At 38.7% G+C, this 19,199-nt stretch overlaps 1 protein-coding gene across 1 annotated transcript in view; it reads left to right on the top strand.

Annotated features, from left to right (window-relative positions):
* Positions 1-1,154: 1,154 nt before the first annotated feature.
* The window catches only part of TMEM64 (transmembrane protein 64), a 32,976-nt gene continuing 14,931 nt past the window's right edge, over positions 1,155-19,199 (top strand). The window contains exons 1-2 of the mRNA XM_060115846.1: positions 1,155-2,190; positions 18,978-19,133. Of these exons, the coding sequence (XP_059971829.1) occupies positions 1,390-2,190; positions 18,978-19,133 (957 nt within the window). The 5' untranslated portion in view covers positions 1,155-1,389. The remainder of the gene's footprint in view (positions 2,191-18,977; positions 19,134-19,199) is intronic.

Genomic DNA, 19,199 nt, shown 5'->3' with positions numbered 1-19,199 from the left:
TTAATTATGGATACCTTCCCATATTGATTCCAGGCACAGGGCCAAGCATCATTATTATTTTATTTAATCCTCACAACAGTTTTATGAGGTAAAATTGTACTATTGTTTTCATTTTGCAATTTAAAAACAAATACTGAGATTCAGGGATTAATGACCAGTTACATAGTTACCAAATCTGTTCTGCACCAGAGCCCAAGTTGGTATCTTTCTACCATGCTATGCTGAGTTTGAGGTGCCTACAGGAATTCCATCTGGATGTGTCCATAGGCAGGAGTGCAAGGGAGGGATAGGAAAAGAGACACAGACTTGGGGCTTATCAGCATATGGGGACACAGTGGGATCAAAACTATGGGCTCAGATGAGAGGGTTTAGCGAGCTCTAAATAGGGAGAAGGAAAAAAGAGGACCTGGGGAACACTAACCTTAGAGGGCAAAAAGAAGAAAGGAAACCATCAAAAAAAAAAAGGGTTTGAGAAGGAGCCATCTGATACTGCGAATCCTAAAAATGTCCCTCGGTGAATCTTTTTGAGAAGTCCCTAGTCCAGGGGTCTGGCGCTCAGTAAAGGACTTCTGGGGTCAGAAGCAGCATTCTGTCATGGTTGGGCCTTTGTACCTAATTCCTTCAGTTCCTTAAGGACCAAACGATGACCTGAAACCTACACGGAGACTTCACTACCTGGGTAGGTAAAAATTAGCAAATCCTCCTTAAAGCAGATCAAGAACTTTTTCCTCTAGTGTCACCAAAGGAGCTGTGGATGTGAACGATCAGAGGTTACTGCAGAAACAACCAACAGGTATTAGGCAAGGATCCAAGCAGCTGGCGGACTGCGACTGGGTCCGAGGAAAGGAGAGCTTGCCCTGACAGGCAGGCACGCGCACGCCTAATAGGAAGGCCGGGAGCGCCCGGCGCTCCCCGCGCTCACCGCGCGTCACCCGACTCTACACCTCATTGCAGTCCCCTCCTTCTCCGGTGCCCGCATACTCTCTGGTCTTTCTGCCCTCCCAAACGCTCCCCTCAGCATCCCAGCCCTCCCTACGCGGTCACTACCCCTCTATTTACCCGCTCAGCCGGCGGGGCTGTGCGTCACAGGGGCGGGGCCAAAATGTAGCTCACGCCAGGCCCCGCCCCGCGCGCCTAAGGCCCCGCCCCCTCTGGCTGAAACGGAAAGGGCACTGCTTGTGCGGGGTCCGGAGTTTTCTCACTCAGCGACATCATCCCACCGTCTCCAAGTCCTTGCCTTTTTCTGAGGCCATCTACTGCCACCTGAACGAACGCGGGGAGTCAAGGCCAGGCGTGCGGGGCGCCATGAACGGCCGCCGCCTGGTGGGCGCGGCGGCGGCGGCGGCGGCGGAGGGACTGGTCGGCTGAGGGCCTGTTCGGGGCCGAGGCATGTGGAGCCCCGGCGGGAGCTTGCTTCAGACTCTGCCCCGACTTCTGCAGCACGACACCCTTCCGGGCCACGCAGAACTGCCGCCCTGCTGGGCCCTGCCGCGGGCGGCGGGCGGGGACGACTCAGCGGACCGCCTTCCCCGCGGGGGCGGGGCGAGCGCGGCGGAGGCAGCGGCGGCAGCGGCCTCCGGAGCCTTGCTCGGAGCCTATCTGGGGCACCACGGTCAGCCTGCGGCCTCTGAGCTGCCGGCGCCGGGCGCGGCCTTGGCGGGCAGCCCCGGGAGCGGCAGCGGCGGCGGCGTGGTGGTCGGCGTGGCCGAGGTGAGAAACTGGCGCTGCTGCTGCCTCGGCAGCACCTGTTGGTGCCGGAGCCTGGTGCTGGTCTGCGTGCTGGCCGCGGTGTGCTTCGCTTCCCTGGCCCTGGTCCGCCGCTACCTGCAGCACCTCCTGCTCTGGGTGGAGAGCCTTGACTCCCTGCTGGGGGTCCTGCTCTTCGTGGTGGGCTTCATCGTGGTCTCGTTCCCCTGCGGCTGGGGGTACATCGTGCTCAACGTGGCTGCCGGCTACCTGTACGGCTTCGTGCTGGGCATGGGACTGATGGTGGTGGGCGTCCTCATCGGCACCTTTATCGCCCATGTGGTCTGCAAGCGGCTGCTCACCGCCTGGGTGACCGCCAGGATCCAAAGCAGCGAGAAGCTGAGCGCCGTTATTCGCGTCGTGGAGGGAGGAAGTGGCCTGAAAGTGGTAGCACTGGCCAGACTGACCCCCATACCTTTTGGGCTTCAGAATGCAGTGTTCTCGGTAAGTGGTGTCCCGCTGGTCCATCTCTCTCCAAGTCTGTTTTTGAGCGATCTTGTGACAGCCCTGGGAGGATGCTCCAACAGATAAATGCCAGCAGAGAAGTGACATTAACAACAGGAATTAAAATTACTTTCCGTCGTACCCTGAGAAATCTCAAACAAATAAAGCAAGTCTAAGTCCGTCCCTCAATAGGAGATTTGGTAGAGAAAGAGCTACTCCTTTTTTGGCATATGAGTTTGATTAAAAATGAAGAGCCCTAGAGAGTGTGGGAGGGAGGCTCAAGAGGGAGGGAATATGGGGATATACGTATACATATAGCTGATTCACTTTGTTGTACAGCAGAAACTAACACAACATTGTAAAGCAATTATACTCCAATAAAGATATAAAAAGAAATGAAGAGCCCTTTTAACTATGAGGGGAGATGAGTGGAAATATCCATTTTAAACATTTGTCATCTGATTTCTGTAACAGCTTTGGCAACAGTCAGGGAGTAAAGGCTTCACATGCCTAGCTTTCTCTCTAACCTGCGTAAATGCATCCAGTGTTTAGACTCAAGTTTTTAACAACGTGGGGCTAAAGGAAGTGTTTGGGTGAACAGTGTAGAGGGTGGTTACAGACTCCATATTTTGGAGTTTCCTAAAATTTTTAATAGGCTTTTTTTTTCATCAAGTTATTTGCTTTTACAGTGTAATGGGGGGAAGCCTCCTTTTTATCTTTTTTGGAGGAACTTCATTTTGAAATCACTAGGTCGTAAGATAAAACAAAATAGGACAGATAACCTTTTTCCCAGTGAGAATATATTTGTCTTTTTACACACCTTCTATGCTCTTTTTGCCTTGTATTCATGTATTCTGCTTATTCAGTTTAGGTATTTCTAGTTAATGTACATCACATTGTAACTGACTGAGGAATAGAAACACTGCGAAGTGAGGAAACCATCCCATTGGAAGAAAGGAATGCAGTATTTACAAACTTAGTGTCTTTGGAACAAATTATTAACACTATCTGCCCTTGCTTTCCACTTTTCTAAGGTGAAGGGGTTGAACTGGTTACTGAGTTCCTCAAATTCAATGATTCTAAAGTTCAAAGAGTTCATATAGAGATTCCCAGGAACTCAATCCTTCAGCTAGACCTAAAGAAAACTCTGTGTAAAGAAAGAGATTTAGCACTCAAATCCATAGGAATCAATGTATTTTATGTTATTCTGACACATTGTTTTGTCTCAAAAATAAATTGTTAGTCTCTAGAAACTTTCTCATTTTGTTTTATGTTAAGAATAATTCTAACCAACCTACCTCTCTGTGATGAAGTTAAGATTTTTTCTTTTTTCTTCTTTTCTTTTTAAATGCCTTTTGCAAATCTCATGTTGATTCTAACCAACAGCAGTAATGACTGTAGATTGAAGCTTGTGGAGGCATGGAAAGAGATAAGGAGTTTTCTGTACAGATAAAGTTTGGTGTTTACAGGCAGTTTGGTATGTTCTCTTCCTTAATTTTTTACCTTTTCACAACCTCCTATAAACATGAACTTTGACCCAACCTTGGATAATAATAGATCATGTATCCTAAGACTTTGAGAGTGGGAACTAAGGAACCTGAATAGTTTCATACCTTTAGTTTGCTTCCTCTCTAGTATAGTTTATTTCCATGTGCATTTTCTTGTCCACCTACCATGTGCCTACTATCCTAGGCTCTTTCCCACATATTATTTCTAATCTAAACTAACCCTGCAGAAGGTGATTATACATATTTTATAGACTATTGTCTAATAGTCTGAAACACAGGGCTGGTGCTTTGGAATTCTACTGTCCCCATAGAATCTGTTGACCTTGGTCAAGTTACTTATCCTCTCTGTGGTTCATTTTCTTATTTGCAAAATGGGGAAAGTAACGGTACCTACTTCATAGGATTTTTGAGACAATTAGTAAAATAAATACATGCTACTGACCTTGGATTAACAAACATTCACATGTTGGCTTTTGTCGTCATTACTGTTGTTATTACCCTGGGTCACCTAGGTAGAGTCAAACTTTGCACTATGGTTTGAAGATAGGGTCTCAACCCATGACTCTGTTTCTTCATTGTATATTTAATACCTAGTATAGTCCCAGGTATATAATGTGGACTCTATATATTTATTAATTAAAAATAAGTTAGGTTTTTTTTTAAAGTAATCTCTTAAACATATTAAACACGTGATTAAGAAGTTATACTCCGTACTTGGAAATAATTTAAGGTAATTATGTAATTGAAACCAAACTTGACAAGGGGCAATTCTCAGTTGGCCTTGTGGGGTCAAGAGAAAAGAAGGAAAAAAAGAAAACTGGCCTCTTGAAATAGGTATTATTGGTACAGTTTTACTGAGGAAGAAATGGAGGCTCAAGCATCCAGGAACTTGTTCAGGATCACCCACCTACCAAGTGGTGGAGCTGAGTTATAAACCCCAGATCAGCTGAAAAAGTGCATGGTACTGTGTGAAATTCTCACTCTTGGCCATAAGCAGGGGGGTTGTGGAGCCATTGGATATAGTCTATTATATCTTGTTCATTTCTATTATTAACTGTCTGCTTAGTAGCTCTTTCAACCAAAACTGTTTACTGAATTCACCCAGGGTATGTGAGTGAAAAGAAAGCTTAGTTTAGGCTCATTTTTGTTTTAGCCTGACTTTCCCTTCTGCCTTCTAGAACTTCATTCTGCCTCTACACTCTCTGCCTTCCTACCCCTCAGGCTACCCACAGCTGCCCCCTTTCCAGGCATATTTCTTTTGTTTTCTTCTTCCCTACCTATCTTTTAAATTATCCCTTTTCCCCGCTATTTCAGTTAAAACTCATCTTCAGTGTCCACGATTGATTGATCTTTAATCAATGCCCATGATTAAAGAAATTTATCTGGGCCTGCTTCAAAGAGGAAGTGAAGTATAGTGGTCATGAGGGGCACAGGCTTTGGAAATAAACAGTCCTTGATTAGTCTGTGCTGAGTTATGAGGCTTCAATAAGCTAATGCAGTGAAGGCATTGAGTATTTGCCTGGCACATAATCAATTCTCAAAAATTATTAGCAATTATTATTCTTAGTGGTGGTGGTGTAGTGGTTTTTATATTTTAGAGCCAGGAGCTGATTGTAAAAGGTGAATGTATGGAAGAAGGAAAGGTGCTCTCCCTTGCTTCCTATCTATTCTTAACTTTATTTCTTTCCTTCTCCCACGTGTGCTAGAAAGGGATAAGCAAACTGACACTCCACTTTTGAAAAGCTTGAAATGGAAAATAAGTACATAACACTTCATTGTATCAATTCTTAGATTATAAGAAATACAATTTCCCAAGGACATATTTAAATTTTTTCCACTTTTAAAAATGCACTTATTGTTTCTGTTGGGAAATAGTTAACCCCTCCCCCCCGACCAGTGTTTTTTGATGTAATCTTGTATCTGTAGGTATTATTGTACATTAAGACAGATTTCTAGATGCGTAGTCTGTGTGTGTTTCTAGGTACTGTTCTTATCTGAGCACGTATCTAGGATGACTGTTTCTTACTGCTTCAGTCAGGATAGGCTAAATTATGCTACAGTAACAACCCCCAAACCTCAGTGGATTAAAAAGCAAAGGTTTATAAAAAATGCAACTTGAATTATTGTTTATGATGAAAGGGAGATAAATTTAATTTATATTTTGAATTCATCTTTTATGATTTGGGGGACTATAATATATGCTTCCAGCATTTATAATACAATTAAGTTTTTTTTTAATTAAATAGACTCTATATTGCATATGATGCCATATTTTTCTCATGACTTCTCATAAATATATGTTCTTTAAGTATAAAAAAAAACAAAGGTTTGTTTACTTACTTGACACAGATCCAGGTTCAACTTGTTTTGGGGAAGGGGTGGGGAGTCTCTGCTTTATGTCATTTTTACTTTGGGATCCAGGATGACAGAGCCACCATTTTTCACTTGGTTTATGTGACATGGTGAATTGCACACTGGTTTTTAAAGCTTTCACCTGGAAGTAATCTCACTTTTTACTGGCCTGAACAAGTTACATGGCTACAGCTAACTTCAAAGGGGCAGTGTGTGTGCCAGGATGGAGAGAACTGGAGTGTTTGGTAGCAGTCTTCATGACTCTGGCACTTAACTTACGGATTCTGCCTCCCAGGCCCTTCAGTTCAGTCCACTGCCACTACCCTGGTTCAGGCATCTCAGCCTCCCATCTGGTCTCCTTGCTTCTTAAACAAAGATTTCTAATTTTTTCTCTCTCCAGAAAGATCTTTCTAGAGTGCATATCCGATCTTGGTACTCCCTGAAGGGAAACTCTCAAGTGAGTTTTCTTCTCTCCTCAGGATAAATTCCCAACCCTCATCTTACTTCTATAGCCTCTCTCTTATAATTCCACAATTACTAAGTGCCCTTTGATGTGTTAACTTTTTTCATCCTCATTCTAAGAGATATACATGATCATTTCTGATTCAGACATAGCAAATCTTGTCTGTAGCCTCAGAATTTCAGGATTTCCTTTTTGTTGATAAAGTTGAAAACTGTAAACATTCATAAGAATAACATCCCATTCTGTATTGAGTAAGCATTAAAGCATTCTTGTAAGGTCTCCTATAAGATGCCCCCTTGGAGACATCTGAACTTCTACAGTTTAAAGTTACCACCAGTGAAATGTCAACTTTAATCCAAATATATTACACGATAATTGGTTGTTATGGGTAACACTATTCATATTGCAACTTCCAAAGGGGTTTGATTTTGTTGTCGCTGTTGTTCCATAGGAGATCCTAAAAATCATTCTCTGCTTTCATTTCGGTCATAGAAAAACTTCTCAAACAGTTCCACATGGGAAATTTTCTTTCCATCATGGTTAAATCTTTGAAACCTCAAACAAAAACATAAAACATAGCATGGAAGATCCTCTTATTCATATGTTGTATACCACTTTACAGTATGCAGAGCAAATTTACATACATGATATTGCTTAATCATCACAACAGTCCTCTGAGGAGTTATTAGTGACTTATAGGCAGTTATATAGAGGACAAAATATCACACACTTGAAATTAGATTTAGTTCTAACATTTACTCTGACATCTTGAGCTACTCTTTTGAGCCATACTTTCTGTTGTAAAATGTGTTTACTAATACCTGCTACAAAGCTGTGGTAAAATATATAGCTTGCTCATTACTTACTATTTCCTTCTGTCTATCCTCTGCATTCCAAAAAAAGGACATTGATACTCAAAGTTTTTTGTTTGTTTGTAATTTAACCGTTATTTATATTGTACTTAATAACTGCCGGGCACTGTTCTTCTAACATGTACACATTACTTATTTAAGACTCATATAAACCCTAATCCTCATCTTAAGCTAAGGTAGTTGAGGCAGAGTGATGAAATAACTATCCCAGGAACATACAGTTAGTAAATTGTAGAGTCATGAACTTACCTAAGATTCTGTTGTTGATCTGAGAAGAGCTGGGTTGCTCAGAGATCTCCTTATTCCACTGATAGTTGCAGAGCACTTGCCCCAGGACCTCCCATGTGTCAGGCACTGGGCAAGGTTCTACACAGTTGAATTAGACATCATCCCAGGAAAATGATTTGAAAAAATATCAGAAGAATAATGTTTTGTGCATGTGAGAATTACATGAAATTGGAATTTTAACATCCATAAATAGTGTTATTGGAATACGGCCATGCTCATTCATGTATGTACAATTTGTGGCTCTTTTTAAGCTAAAACAGCAGGGTTAAGTAGTTGTGACAAAGACCCTATGGCCTGCAAAACCTAAGATATTTCCTACCTGGCACTTTGCAGAAAAAGTTTTCCTTAGAGCTACAGCAGTCACAGCCACCAGGCCTGTGCCCCTGCAACTGTAGGAAGAGGCCCTTAAGCGCTCATATATATCTTTTTACCTTTGTATTTAGCAAAACCCTTTTTTTAAAAAAAGACCATATGTGGATAAAAAGAAAAAAAAAAGAAAAAGAAAAGAAATGAGTAAATTTAAAAGTGCAAGGCCTGACCCATCATCCTGGCTCACTTCTCAGTGGAACCACTTTAGAGAATTTTATGTTACCTAACTGTTAGTTACTTTGGCTATTTTTATTAGCCCACAGTAGGTTAGAAGCAGCAACAGAAAGGTTCTTTATTTGTTTTGGGAGGGGCAGGGAGCTGTGAAACTGGTGTACTGACTAAAATAATGACAGCAAAATAAGATTAAAGACAAAGTTGAAGCAAATGTAACTAATGTATTTTCCTAGAGTTTGCCTTGAGTAATCAAGAAAAATATACATTACTTGTTCACAATCGAACTGAAATTTATTATAATTAAATAAAAGTATTTTATTGGCTAGTGACTGAAAGACCAGAAAAATGGTAAAATCTTAGCCTCATGGATTCTTTGGGGACCTTAGTTTCTGTCTCAGCTCCTGTGTGACTTTGTGAAGTCATTTAATGATCTGGCCTCCAGGTTTTGTTATTTGTAAAATGAGATAGGTTAGACAGGGTCTCAGAGTTTGCTCTTAAAAAGACAAATGTTCTGAGTAACTAGCATTACTTTTTATTTAACAGTTTTGTGATAGTATGTTTTATAAAAATGTTTTCTCATCTTCTTACATTCTTATTTTGTGTTATTATAGATATAATCATTCATTCATACACAGATGATGGGTCATGATACTTGTCACTGTACCAGTATATCTAATGATTATTTCTTCTTACTATTAAAGTATACTGATTCATTGCCAGTGGTACAGTTCAGATGGAATAGAAAGACAGAGGCACAGTCTGTGTTTTGAAGGAGCTTGGAGTCGTCAAGTCTTGAAGGTTGAGACATGATGACAAAGTTGAAAAATGTCATGCCACCTTAGCCCACATCCTTAGACCTCATGGTACCACTGAGTATAGCTGGCTATTACTTCCTCAAAACTGTGTTCTCCTGTTTGTGCCTCTTCACTTATCTCACCAGCTTCTGTGATTTTCATGTGTCATATATGGGGTTAGAATTCACAAATCTGTATCTCTAGCCTGTTGTATCATAGTAACGAATACAGTATGTCTTATTACCCCTTCCTAGATAAAAAATTTTCTTTAGAGGCAGAGAGTCTTATTAAAACTTATTTTAACAGTATTTGCTTTTTCTGTCTATGAAATAAGTATTCATTGTAAAAACTTTGAAAAGTATAATAAGTACAAAGAAGAAAAATCAGTAACATTTCAGTGTTTATTTTTCTAGTCTTTGCATTTGTTAATGCATGTGTTTTCATTATATAACATTGTGAGTGAATGTTATAAATGATTTTTGTGACTTTTTATTGAATGTAATGAACATTTTGGTCATTAAGTATACTACAAAATGACTTAAAATGACCACACAATCAGCTGTGGTTTTCAATCTTTGTATCTTTATCCCTGCTTAGACCTGGGCCTTATGTGTAGAAGGCATTTGATAAATTTTTGTTGAATGAGTAGAAGTAATAAACCAATAGTTTGTCATAACTCTATAAAGAAGATCTTTTTAACTTATGTTCCAAAAATTATATGCAGTAAGATATATATATATATATATATTTCACCCCCCCGCCCCTGGGGAGGAGGTTCAATGTGTGTATTAATCAGATTCTCAAATGGATCAGTGACCCCTAAAATATTTAGGAACCGTTAAAAGCAGTTCCTAATTTAGGGATAGTGAACTAATGAAAAAATCTGTATATATGAAGATGGTTTCTGCATTGTAGACAGATTTATTGTCCTGTCTCTGTCAGTAGAAGCCTCTACACTGATGCTCTCTCCACCTGTTAGAGTGGGGTTTCTCAGAGCCCTTGCCTTGTTTTTTTTTTTTTTTTTCCGGTAGCAAGACTTCTCTCAGTACATTCAGGGTTGCTTCCTGAACAGAGGGTCTTAACCTTGATATCACATTGACCTCAGAGGTTACTGGAAATGCTTTTAGTGTTCATTCAGTATTCACTCAACAAGTAACTGATAGGTACTACTCTGTGCCCACTGCTGTTCTAGATGCTAGAGATACAATAGCAATGAATAAAGCCATCCCAGATCCTTCAAGGTGCTTGCAGTCTAGTGGAGAAAACATTCTGGATATATCAAGGCTAATATTTTGCTGATAATGAATTAATTTCCATTTACTACATTATTTCTCTGAGGGGAAGGGGGAAAGCATGTTTAGTTTCTGAACAGCCAATTACAAGTGGACTTTGCATCCTGGCCTGTTTATAAACTGGCAACTATTATGTCTCCACATTTATAAACAAAATAATTTTAATGTTGATACAGTCTACATCCAATCAACATATATTTAGTATCTGATATATAGTAGGCATCATACTAAAGGCTAGAGACACAATGAGGAACAAGACAGATGGGTCCCTTCCTTTACAAACTTATAGTCTGAGGAAGGGGTAAAGGGCAAACAGATGGTGAAACCTTCCGTTACTCTCTAGTGTGAAGGGACTTGGTGAGTAATAGTGTTCTGTCAGAGAACTTGAGAGCAGTTCTTAATGCAGACTTGGGAGCTTGGGATAGGTGTCCTAGAGAAATTGATGACTGAGTAGTGAAAGACAGTTTGGGACTTTGCCCAAGTAAAAGGAGTGGGAGGAAGGATATAAGTGTTCTTGACAGAAGGAACAATGTACAAAGGCCCAAAAAGAAAAGAGCAAGGAATGTTCCAAGAACAAGAGAATTTTGATGTATCTGGAACATAGTGTGATGTGAAGCATGAGACATTCAGAGCCCAGGTCATGAAGCAGTTTGCATGTTGAAGAACCTGACCTTCATTCTGATGGCAGTAGGAAGGAGTTTAAGCAGGACTGGATTTGCCTTTTTAAAAGATTTCTGCAAAAGTTAGCATAGGTTGTGAGTGGAGGGTAGGTCTAGAGTATCAAGACTAGAGAGGGGGAGACTGAATAGGAATAGGGACGGACAATGGGTAGATTTCTAACATATGTAAAAGGTAGAATCCATAAGAGAGGGTAGATGATTGGATGTGAGAATGAGGGACGAATGGGTGTGTGACTGACTTCTGAAGTGTCTAGGGCAACTGAGATTGGGAACACTGAAAGAGGTATTTTGGGGGGAGGGAAGGGAATGGGCAGTTAATGTTTTTCCTTTAACCAGTTTTTAAAATTTCATGTTTCTGGAAGTGAAAACTAGTTGCCATTTGTTGACTATTTCTCCCTCTCTGTTTCTGAAATATTGATAGTAAGTATCAATATTTAGGATATATATTATAAAATATATAATTTATCAATAATATTTAGATGAAAAGAGCAAGTGTAGTCATTTTAACTTCTTTTGACCATTCCTTAAAAATTATTATAGGGATTCATGATTTTTTTCTGTATAATATTACTAAATATATATTTTAATTGGAATTTACTTTAATAGTAACTTTGTCAATAAGCAGCATTGCTTTTATATAAACTAAGAAACACACCTATACAGGAAGGTGTAATTTGCCAAAACTAATAGAGATTCACAAAGCTTTGGATAAAATTTGAGTTCTTCCATACACAGATCACCTTTATATTCTTCACTCGATCTGTGTCAAGATATTCTTTGTAAAAATGATAAAGTTTCTTAGTGTGTTAAATTAAAGCCCGTAAAGCCGTTGTGTAAACAGCCGTAAATAGAGAAAGCAGAGGAGCTGGAGGCAGGGTTGCCAGGGGAGCTGTGCTTTGTGCCGTGCCTGAGAGGACAGCAGGCCTCAGGTTCAGTGAGCATCTGAGTGATCCATCTAAAGACAGAGGTTCTCTTATTGTCAGCTTCAAAAATATGTGTTCAGAGAAGAATCAGCTCTTGCTCTTCAGAATTAAGGGTTTCTTTCTCTTTTTTTTCCTTCAGATGGGCACGTCTTTGTTTTCAGGATCTAACTGGTATATGGTAAAGTAATATTCTACAGTAACCCCTACTGACCCAGACAAGTGAGTTACATCTCTAAGTAAATCACAGTACCTCTGAGAATAAGAATGTGTATACTTTCATGGTGCTTCTAGAGTTTTAAAAGCATGGGAAGATGGCAATCATGTAGCATTCACCATCCCTGGAACTCTCACTGGAGTATTTCTAATCACAGAATCTAACCAGCAGGATAACACTGACATCCTAGGCTGAGATTTCTAGGAGTCTTTGAAGTAGGAAAACAGTCCTGAGCCAAGATCCCAGGGTATTGTAGTCAGGAATTCCAGTGGGAATATTCTAGGCTCACATTTAATGTCTTTTTGGAAAGTAGGACAAGGAGACATTTCTTTTTTTTTAAACAACTTTATTGGAGTATAATTGCTTTACAATGGTGTGTTAGTTTCTGCTTTACAACAAAGTGAATCAGTTATACATATACATATGTTCCCATATCTCTTCCCTCTTCCGTCTCCCTCCCTCCCACCCTCCCTAACCCACCCCTCTATGTGGTCACAAAGCACCAAGCTGATCTCCCTGTGCTATGCGGCTGCTTCCCACTAGCTATCCACCCTACGTTTAGTAGTGTATATATGTCCATACCTCTCTCTCGCTTTGTCACAGCTTACCCTTCCCCCTCCCCATATCCTCAAGTCCATGCTCTAGTAGGTCTCTGTCTTTATTCCCATCCTACCCCTAGGCTCTTCATGACTTTTTTTTTTTCCTTAGATTCCATATATATGTGTTAGCATACAGTATTTGTTTTTCTCCTTCTGATTTACTTCACTCTGTATGACAGGCTCCATGTCCATCCACCTCACTACAAATAACTCAATTTCATTTCTTTTTATGGCTGAGTAATATTCCATTGTATATATGTGCCACATTTTCTTTATCCATTCATCCAATGATGGACACTTAGGTTGCTTCCATGTCCTGGCTATTGTAAATAGAGCTGCAATTAACATTTTGGTACATGTATCTTTTTGAATTATGGTTTTCTCAGGGTATATGCCCAGTAGTGGGATTGCTGGGTCGTATGGTAGTTCTATTTGTAGTTTTTTAAGGAACCTCCATACTGTTCTGCATAGTGGCTGTATCAACTTACATTCCCACCAACAGTGCAAGAGTGTTCCCTTTTCTCCACACTCTCTCCAGCATTTATTGTTTCTAGATTTTTTGATGATGGCCATTCTGACCGGTGTGAGATGATATCTCATTGTAGTTTTGTTTGTTTGTTTGTTTGTTTGTTTTTTGCGGTACACGGGCCTCTCACTGTTGCGGCCTCTCCCGCTGTGGAGCACAGGCTCTGGACGCGCAGGCTAAGCGGCCATGGCTCACGGGCCTAGCCGCTCCTCGGCATGTGGGATCTTCCCGGACCGGGGCACGAACCCATGTCCCCTGCATCGGCAGGCGGACTCTCAACCACTGCACCACCAGGGAAGCCCTGATTTGCATTTCTCTAATGATTAATGATGTTGAACATTCTTTCATGTGTTTGTTGGCACTCTGTATATCTTCTTTGGAGAAATGTCTGTTTAGGTCTTCTGCCCATTTTTGGATTGGGAGACATGTTTTTTTAAAAGTCGGTGGGTAAAGGCTTACCGGGGAAAGAAGGTTGGATGGGTCTCTTTGTGGGAACAGGTATTCTAAATTAGTGTTGTTTGTCAAAGACTGGAACTAGATGCAGATTCTGAATAGGATCATGGCTTATAGGAAATGCCAGATTAGAATAATTTAGAACCTGTTTATCTTTAATACACTTAGTAATAGTTGAAAAACTGTATGTGTGTGTATTATTGTTTTGTTCTATTGGTTAAATTATTTGACACACCAGCAATACAGTTTACAATGATTACCTGAAATTAGTTTCTTTGCTTTATTTAGCAGCTTTTCAGAAAAGAACTGTATGTAAATAATAACACTTGATTTTTCTGTAGAATGAGGTTCGGTCATGAAATGTTTGATAAACTTTGATTTATGCTTTGGACAAGGGTCTTGTTAAAGAGTTAAGTGGCAGGGTTGTTTCAGGTTTATGATATCTGTTCTTAAAGTAGCCGCTTGGATATTATTGATGTCATCCATAAATGTCAATTATGTGTTCTCTTTGGAGAAACTTCATTACATTTAAAGATTATGAACTGAAGCTTTGCATTCTGATATTTTGAAACTTAAATATTTATTTTAAAAATAACTTCCATAACATATAATGTCATTATTAACTGGAGTGTAATAATTTTTATGATTCATTTTTGTCATATTTATTTATTTTATACATTTGACATGTTTAGTTCTAAAGAAAGTTTTCCATTCCTGTAAGTGCTCCAGACTGATAGAGGAACCTTCCTAATACTTAGCCCCATTCATGTCATTCTTTGATTAGACTCCCCAGAGCTTTTCTACTGAGTACAAACTCATTCTCCTTTAACCCAAGGCCTGTAACAAGTATCACCCTGAATACTTGCCCTGTCTTTATTTGACAGGATTCCCTTGCCCTATAAATAATCCAAACTGTACTGCTAACTTTACTAATACATCCTATATGTTCCCTACCACATTGTCCTTATTCATTCTCTTCTTGAAACACCTTAACTTCCTCATCCCACCTATCTTTGCCTGCCAAACTCATATTAGCTTGTGGAGTTCATTTCAAATTCCTCTTATTCCACAATATTGCCCTTTGGTCCCCCACTCCTACAGAGATTTTAATCCCTGTTTATTCTTTAATACTTTCTGTGTAGTTCTTCTCAAGGCTCCCTTTCTGCCTGTTTCTGAAGTAGTGTGTGTACTTGTCAGTGTGTAAATTCTTCAAGGTAAAAGTTGTGTCGTACTGCCTCTTGCAGGCACCTACCAGAGCATCTTGCATAGAGCAGTCTTTGAGCCAGTAATTGTTTAGGTGAATCTTTAACAACCAGTCACTGCAGTATTCTTTCTAAACCAGCAGTGGTATATCTCCAATTAATCATCTATGAGTAGAGATAAATGTATCTTTATTGAAAACATGATTTACATAATTATTAGGTTAGATTGTAGTTATAGAGTAACCTGTAGCTGATTAAAATACCAGATCTTAAAATTAATAAAAATGAAATTTAATAAAATAGCCACTAGTTTTCTTATATAACAGTAATACCCAGATAAGGATGTGGAAAAGTTATTCTCAAAATTAATGGCAGTAGCAGCAACAACTATAACACAAAATGCTTAGAAATAAACTAATAAGAAATAACTGATACATGTGAATAAAACCACCAAACTTTAGTAAGAAATATGGAGGATTTTTAAGTAATTATAAAAACATTTCTTGATAAGAGGACTGAATATTCTGGAGATTGCATCTCTGTCCAGATTAACTTATAAATTTACCTTAATCCTAGTATAATATTTACTAAGTTTTTTGAGTGACAGAGTGATCCTAAAATGTATCTGTAAAAATGAATAGGTAAAAAGGTTATGCAAATTCTAAAAAGAAGAGTAATAATAGGGGTTTGAAGGATGGGAAATTCCTCATATTAAACTGATAGGCTTTACAATAATTTGGTTTCAACACAAGGTTTAAGATATCAGTGGACAGTATTAGAGCCCCAAATAGACCCCTTTATATATAGTAACTTCATTTATAATAAAGTAAACATCATAAGTTGCTGGAGAAGTTATTGATTATTCAATAAATAATGCTAGGAAAATTGGCTACTGGGGAAAGGGAGGAATAAGGAATCCTCACCTTTACTTCAAATAAATTACAGAAGGAATAAGTGGTAAATATTAAAAAGGAAAATATAATAAGAAAAGAAAGATAGGCAGAAATTAACAATGGGCTCTGAAAAGATGTTCTAAAGCTAAAAGCAATGGGAAATCAGAGGAAACAATTAATAATATATATAAATAATATATGTATAAATTTAGAAACATTTGAATATCAAAACATAAAATTAAAGAGACACTTTAAAGGAAAATATTTACCACATATAATGGACAAAAAGTTGCCCTTGCTATAAAAGGAATAAATATCATGAATAAATAAGAAAACACTTAACATTTCAATGAACATTAGCAAATGTGAACAAATAAAGCCCTAAAGAAGTACAGATAGAAAAATGTATATTTAAAACTAATGTAAATATAAATTAAAATAGTACAGATTAAACAATGATCAAACATTATTTTTACCCCTATCAAACTAAGAAAGATTGAAATTTAAAACTTAAATTTGGTAAGAGTATGATGAAATGGACACACATATACATTACTTACTGATAGGTATGTAAAACTGTGAACCTTTTGGGAAGACAGTTTTTACTGTTTGATCCAGTAATTCCATTCCGAATGATCTTTCCTAAAATAATGGAGTTGCATATTAGTCATTTCTTGCTGTGCAACAATCACTCCAAAACTGAATGGCTTAATAAACATTTATTATCTCACAGTTTCTGTGGGTTGGGAATTCCTGTACAGCATAGCTAGGTGCCTCTACTTCAGGTTCTCTCTCAGTACTACAATCAAGATGCCGACCAGAGGTGCAGCCATCTTACGGCTCCACTGGGGGAGAATCTGCTTCCAGGCTTACTCTGGTGGCTGTTGGCAGGTCTCAGGTATTTGCTAGCTGTTGGCTGAAGACATCAATTCCTTGGTACAGCAAGGACCTCTCCATAGAGCTGCTTACAACATGGTAACTTAACTTCTTGAGGGAGAGATGGAAATCCTGTTTTTTTTGTAACCTAATCTTGGAACTAATATCTCATCGCTTATGCTGTGCAGTCTGTTTGCTAGAAGAAAGCACTAGGTCCAGCCCACACTCCAGGGGAGAGGATCACACAAGGGCATGAATACTACGAGATGGATTTATTGGGAATATTTTAGACACTGTTCTCCCACAGAGGTTAATATACAAAGGTTTTCATATAGGTTTAAAAAATTTATAATAGCAAAAAAAATACATAATCACATATACACAAAGAAAGAAAGAAACAATTTTAGATGTTCTACAGCAAAAGAATGGTTAAATTGTGCTACATCCACACAGTGTTATTGGGTTGGCCAAAAAGTTCCTTTGGTTTTTAAGTAACAATAAAATATACATTTTTAATTTTCACTGAGAACTTTGTTGAACAGCGTATTCACTGTTTTGTTCCACTACCTTCTGCCATTTTCAGGCAACTTCATAATTCCATCTTTCCAAAACTTTTTCTGAGCAAAGAACTGTTCCAGGTGCCTTTTACATTCTTCCAGGAAATTGAACTTTTTTCCATTAAGAGAATTTTTTAAAGACTTAAATAAATGGAAATCCGAAGGTACAGTGTCTGGTGAATATGGTGGGTGAATCAGAACTTCCCAGCCAAGCTGTAACAGTTTTTGCCTGGTCATCAAAGAAACATGCAGTCTTGTGTTATCCTGATGGAAGATTACGCGTTTTTTTGTTGACCAATTCCGGACGGTTTTCATCGAGTGCTGCTTTCAGTTGGTCTACTTGGGAGCAGTACTCGTTGGAATTAATCGTTTTGTTTTCCAGGAGCTCATAATAGAGGACTCCCTTCCAATCCCAACATATGCACAGCATGACCTTCTTTGGATGAAGACCAGCCTTTGGTGTGGTTGGTGTGGTTTTGCTTGCCTCACGATCGCTTCCATTCCATATTATTGTACAGTATCCACTTTTCATTGCCCATCACAATTTGTTTTAAAAGCAGAATGTTTTTGTTACGTTTAAGTAGAGAATCGCATGTGAAAATACCATCAAGAAGGGTTTTTTTTCTGCTTAACTTACAAGGAACCCAAACATCAATGCGATTAACATAACCAAACTGGTGCAAATGATTTTCAACGCTTGATTTGTATATTTTGAGTATGCTGGCTATCTCCCTTGTGGTTTAACGTTGCTTGTTCTCAATTAATGTCTCGATTTGATCGCTATCAACTTACCTGGTCTACCTGACCGTGGAGCATCGTTCAGCAAGAAATCTCCAGCACGAAACTTTACAAACCACTGTTCAGTCACAGCACCTTCTCCATACACTGCATAAATCTTTTTTTTTTGCGTTTCAGTTGTGTTTTTACCTTTCCTGAAATAATAAAGCATAATATGCCGAAAGTGTTGCTTTTTTTCTTCCATCTTTAATAATAAAATGGCTACACAAAAATTCAATTTTGATAAGTTATTTTTTAAATGCACACCGATATGACAGCTGTCACAATACAATCTAACAAAATTGTTTCGAATGAAGTTAAAGACATCTAAGTGCTACTAGAGCCATCTTATGGGAAAAAAAATGAATGAACCTTTTCGCCAACCCAATAGTGTAATTGTATAATAATAATTTCTACCTTTTTGAGTGTCAGTCATGTGCTAGGCATTTGTTAAGATATTTACAAATATTTCTGATCCTAACAACAACCATGTAAGGTAGTGGTTATTATCCTCATTTTACAAATGAAAAAAACTGATATTCAAAGACTCAGCCTTTAAGTGTCGTTCTAGAGTTACCTGGCTTCAAAGCCCAGTGACCACATTGCCATTTAAGTATGCTTATGAAGAATATTTAAATGACATGAGGAAGACTTAAAACACTGTTTTGACAGAGTGATCTGTGTGTGCGCACATTTTATTTACGTGTAAGGAAAAAGCAATAGTCACAAATGTTAGCTTTCAATGGCAGAATAATAGAATATTAAAATTTTTCTTTAAACTTTTATTTCATTCTAAATCTTTTACATTCTGTATGTATTCCCTTTATAATCATTTTTAAAAACCAGAATGCTTTGAAAAGTAGTTCAGCTTCCTCTACTCCAAGGGAAAACTGCTAGCAAGACTTGTACCACAGTTTTATGTGAAGTTGAAATTTTATGTTGTAATGAATCATTCCATTTAATCTGCTCTTCTAGATTACCGATCTCTCCTTACCCAACTATCTGATGGCATCTTCGGTTGGACTGCTTCCTACCCAGCTCCTGAATTCTTATTTGGGTACCACCCTGAGGACCATGGAAGATGTCATTGCAGAACAAAGTGTTAGTGGATATTTTGTTTTTTGTTTACAGGTGAGTTTAAGGCCAAGGCTTGTCTTTTTTTGTTTGTTTCCTTTTTGTATGACATTACTGATTTAA

The sequence above is a fragment of the Mesoplodon densirostris genome, chromosome 13, assembly GCF_025265405.1.
Source record: "Mesoplodon densirostris isolate mMesDen1 chromosome 13, mMesDen1 primary haplotype, whole genome shotgun sequence".
Classification (NCBI taxonomy): domain Eukaryota; kingdom Metazoa; phylum Chordata; class Mammalia; order Artiodactyla; family Ziphiidae; genus Mesoplodon; species Mesoplodon densirostris.
The sequence above is the reverse complement of the archived record's forward strand: the minus strand, read 5'-3'. Positions and strand labels throughout refer to the sequence as shown.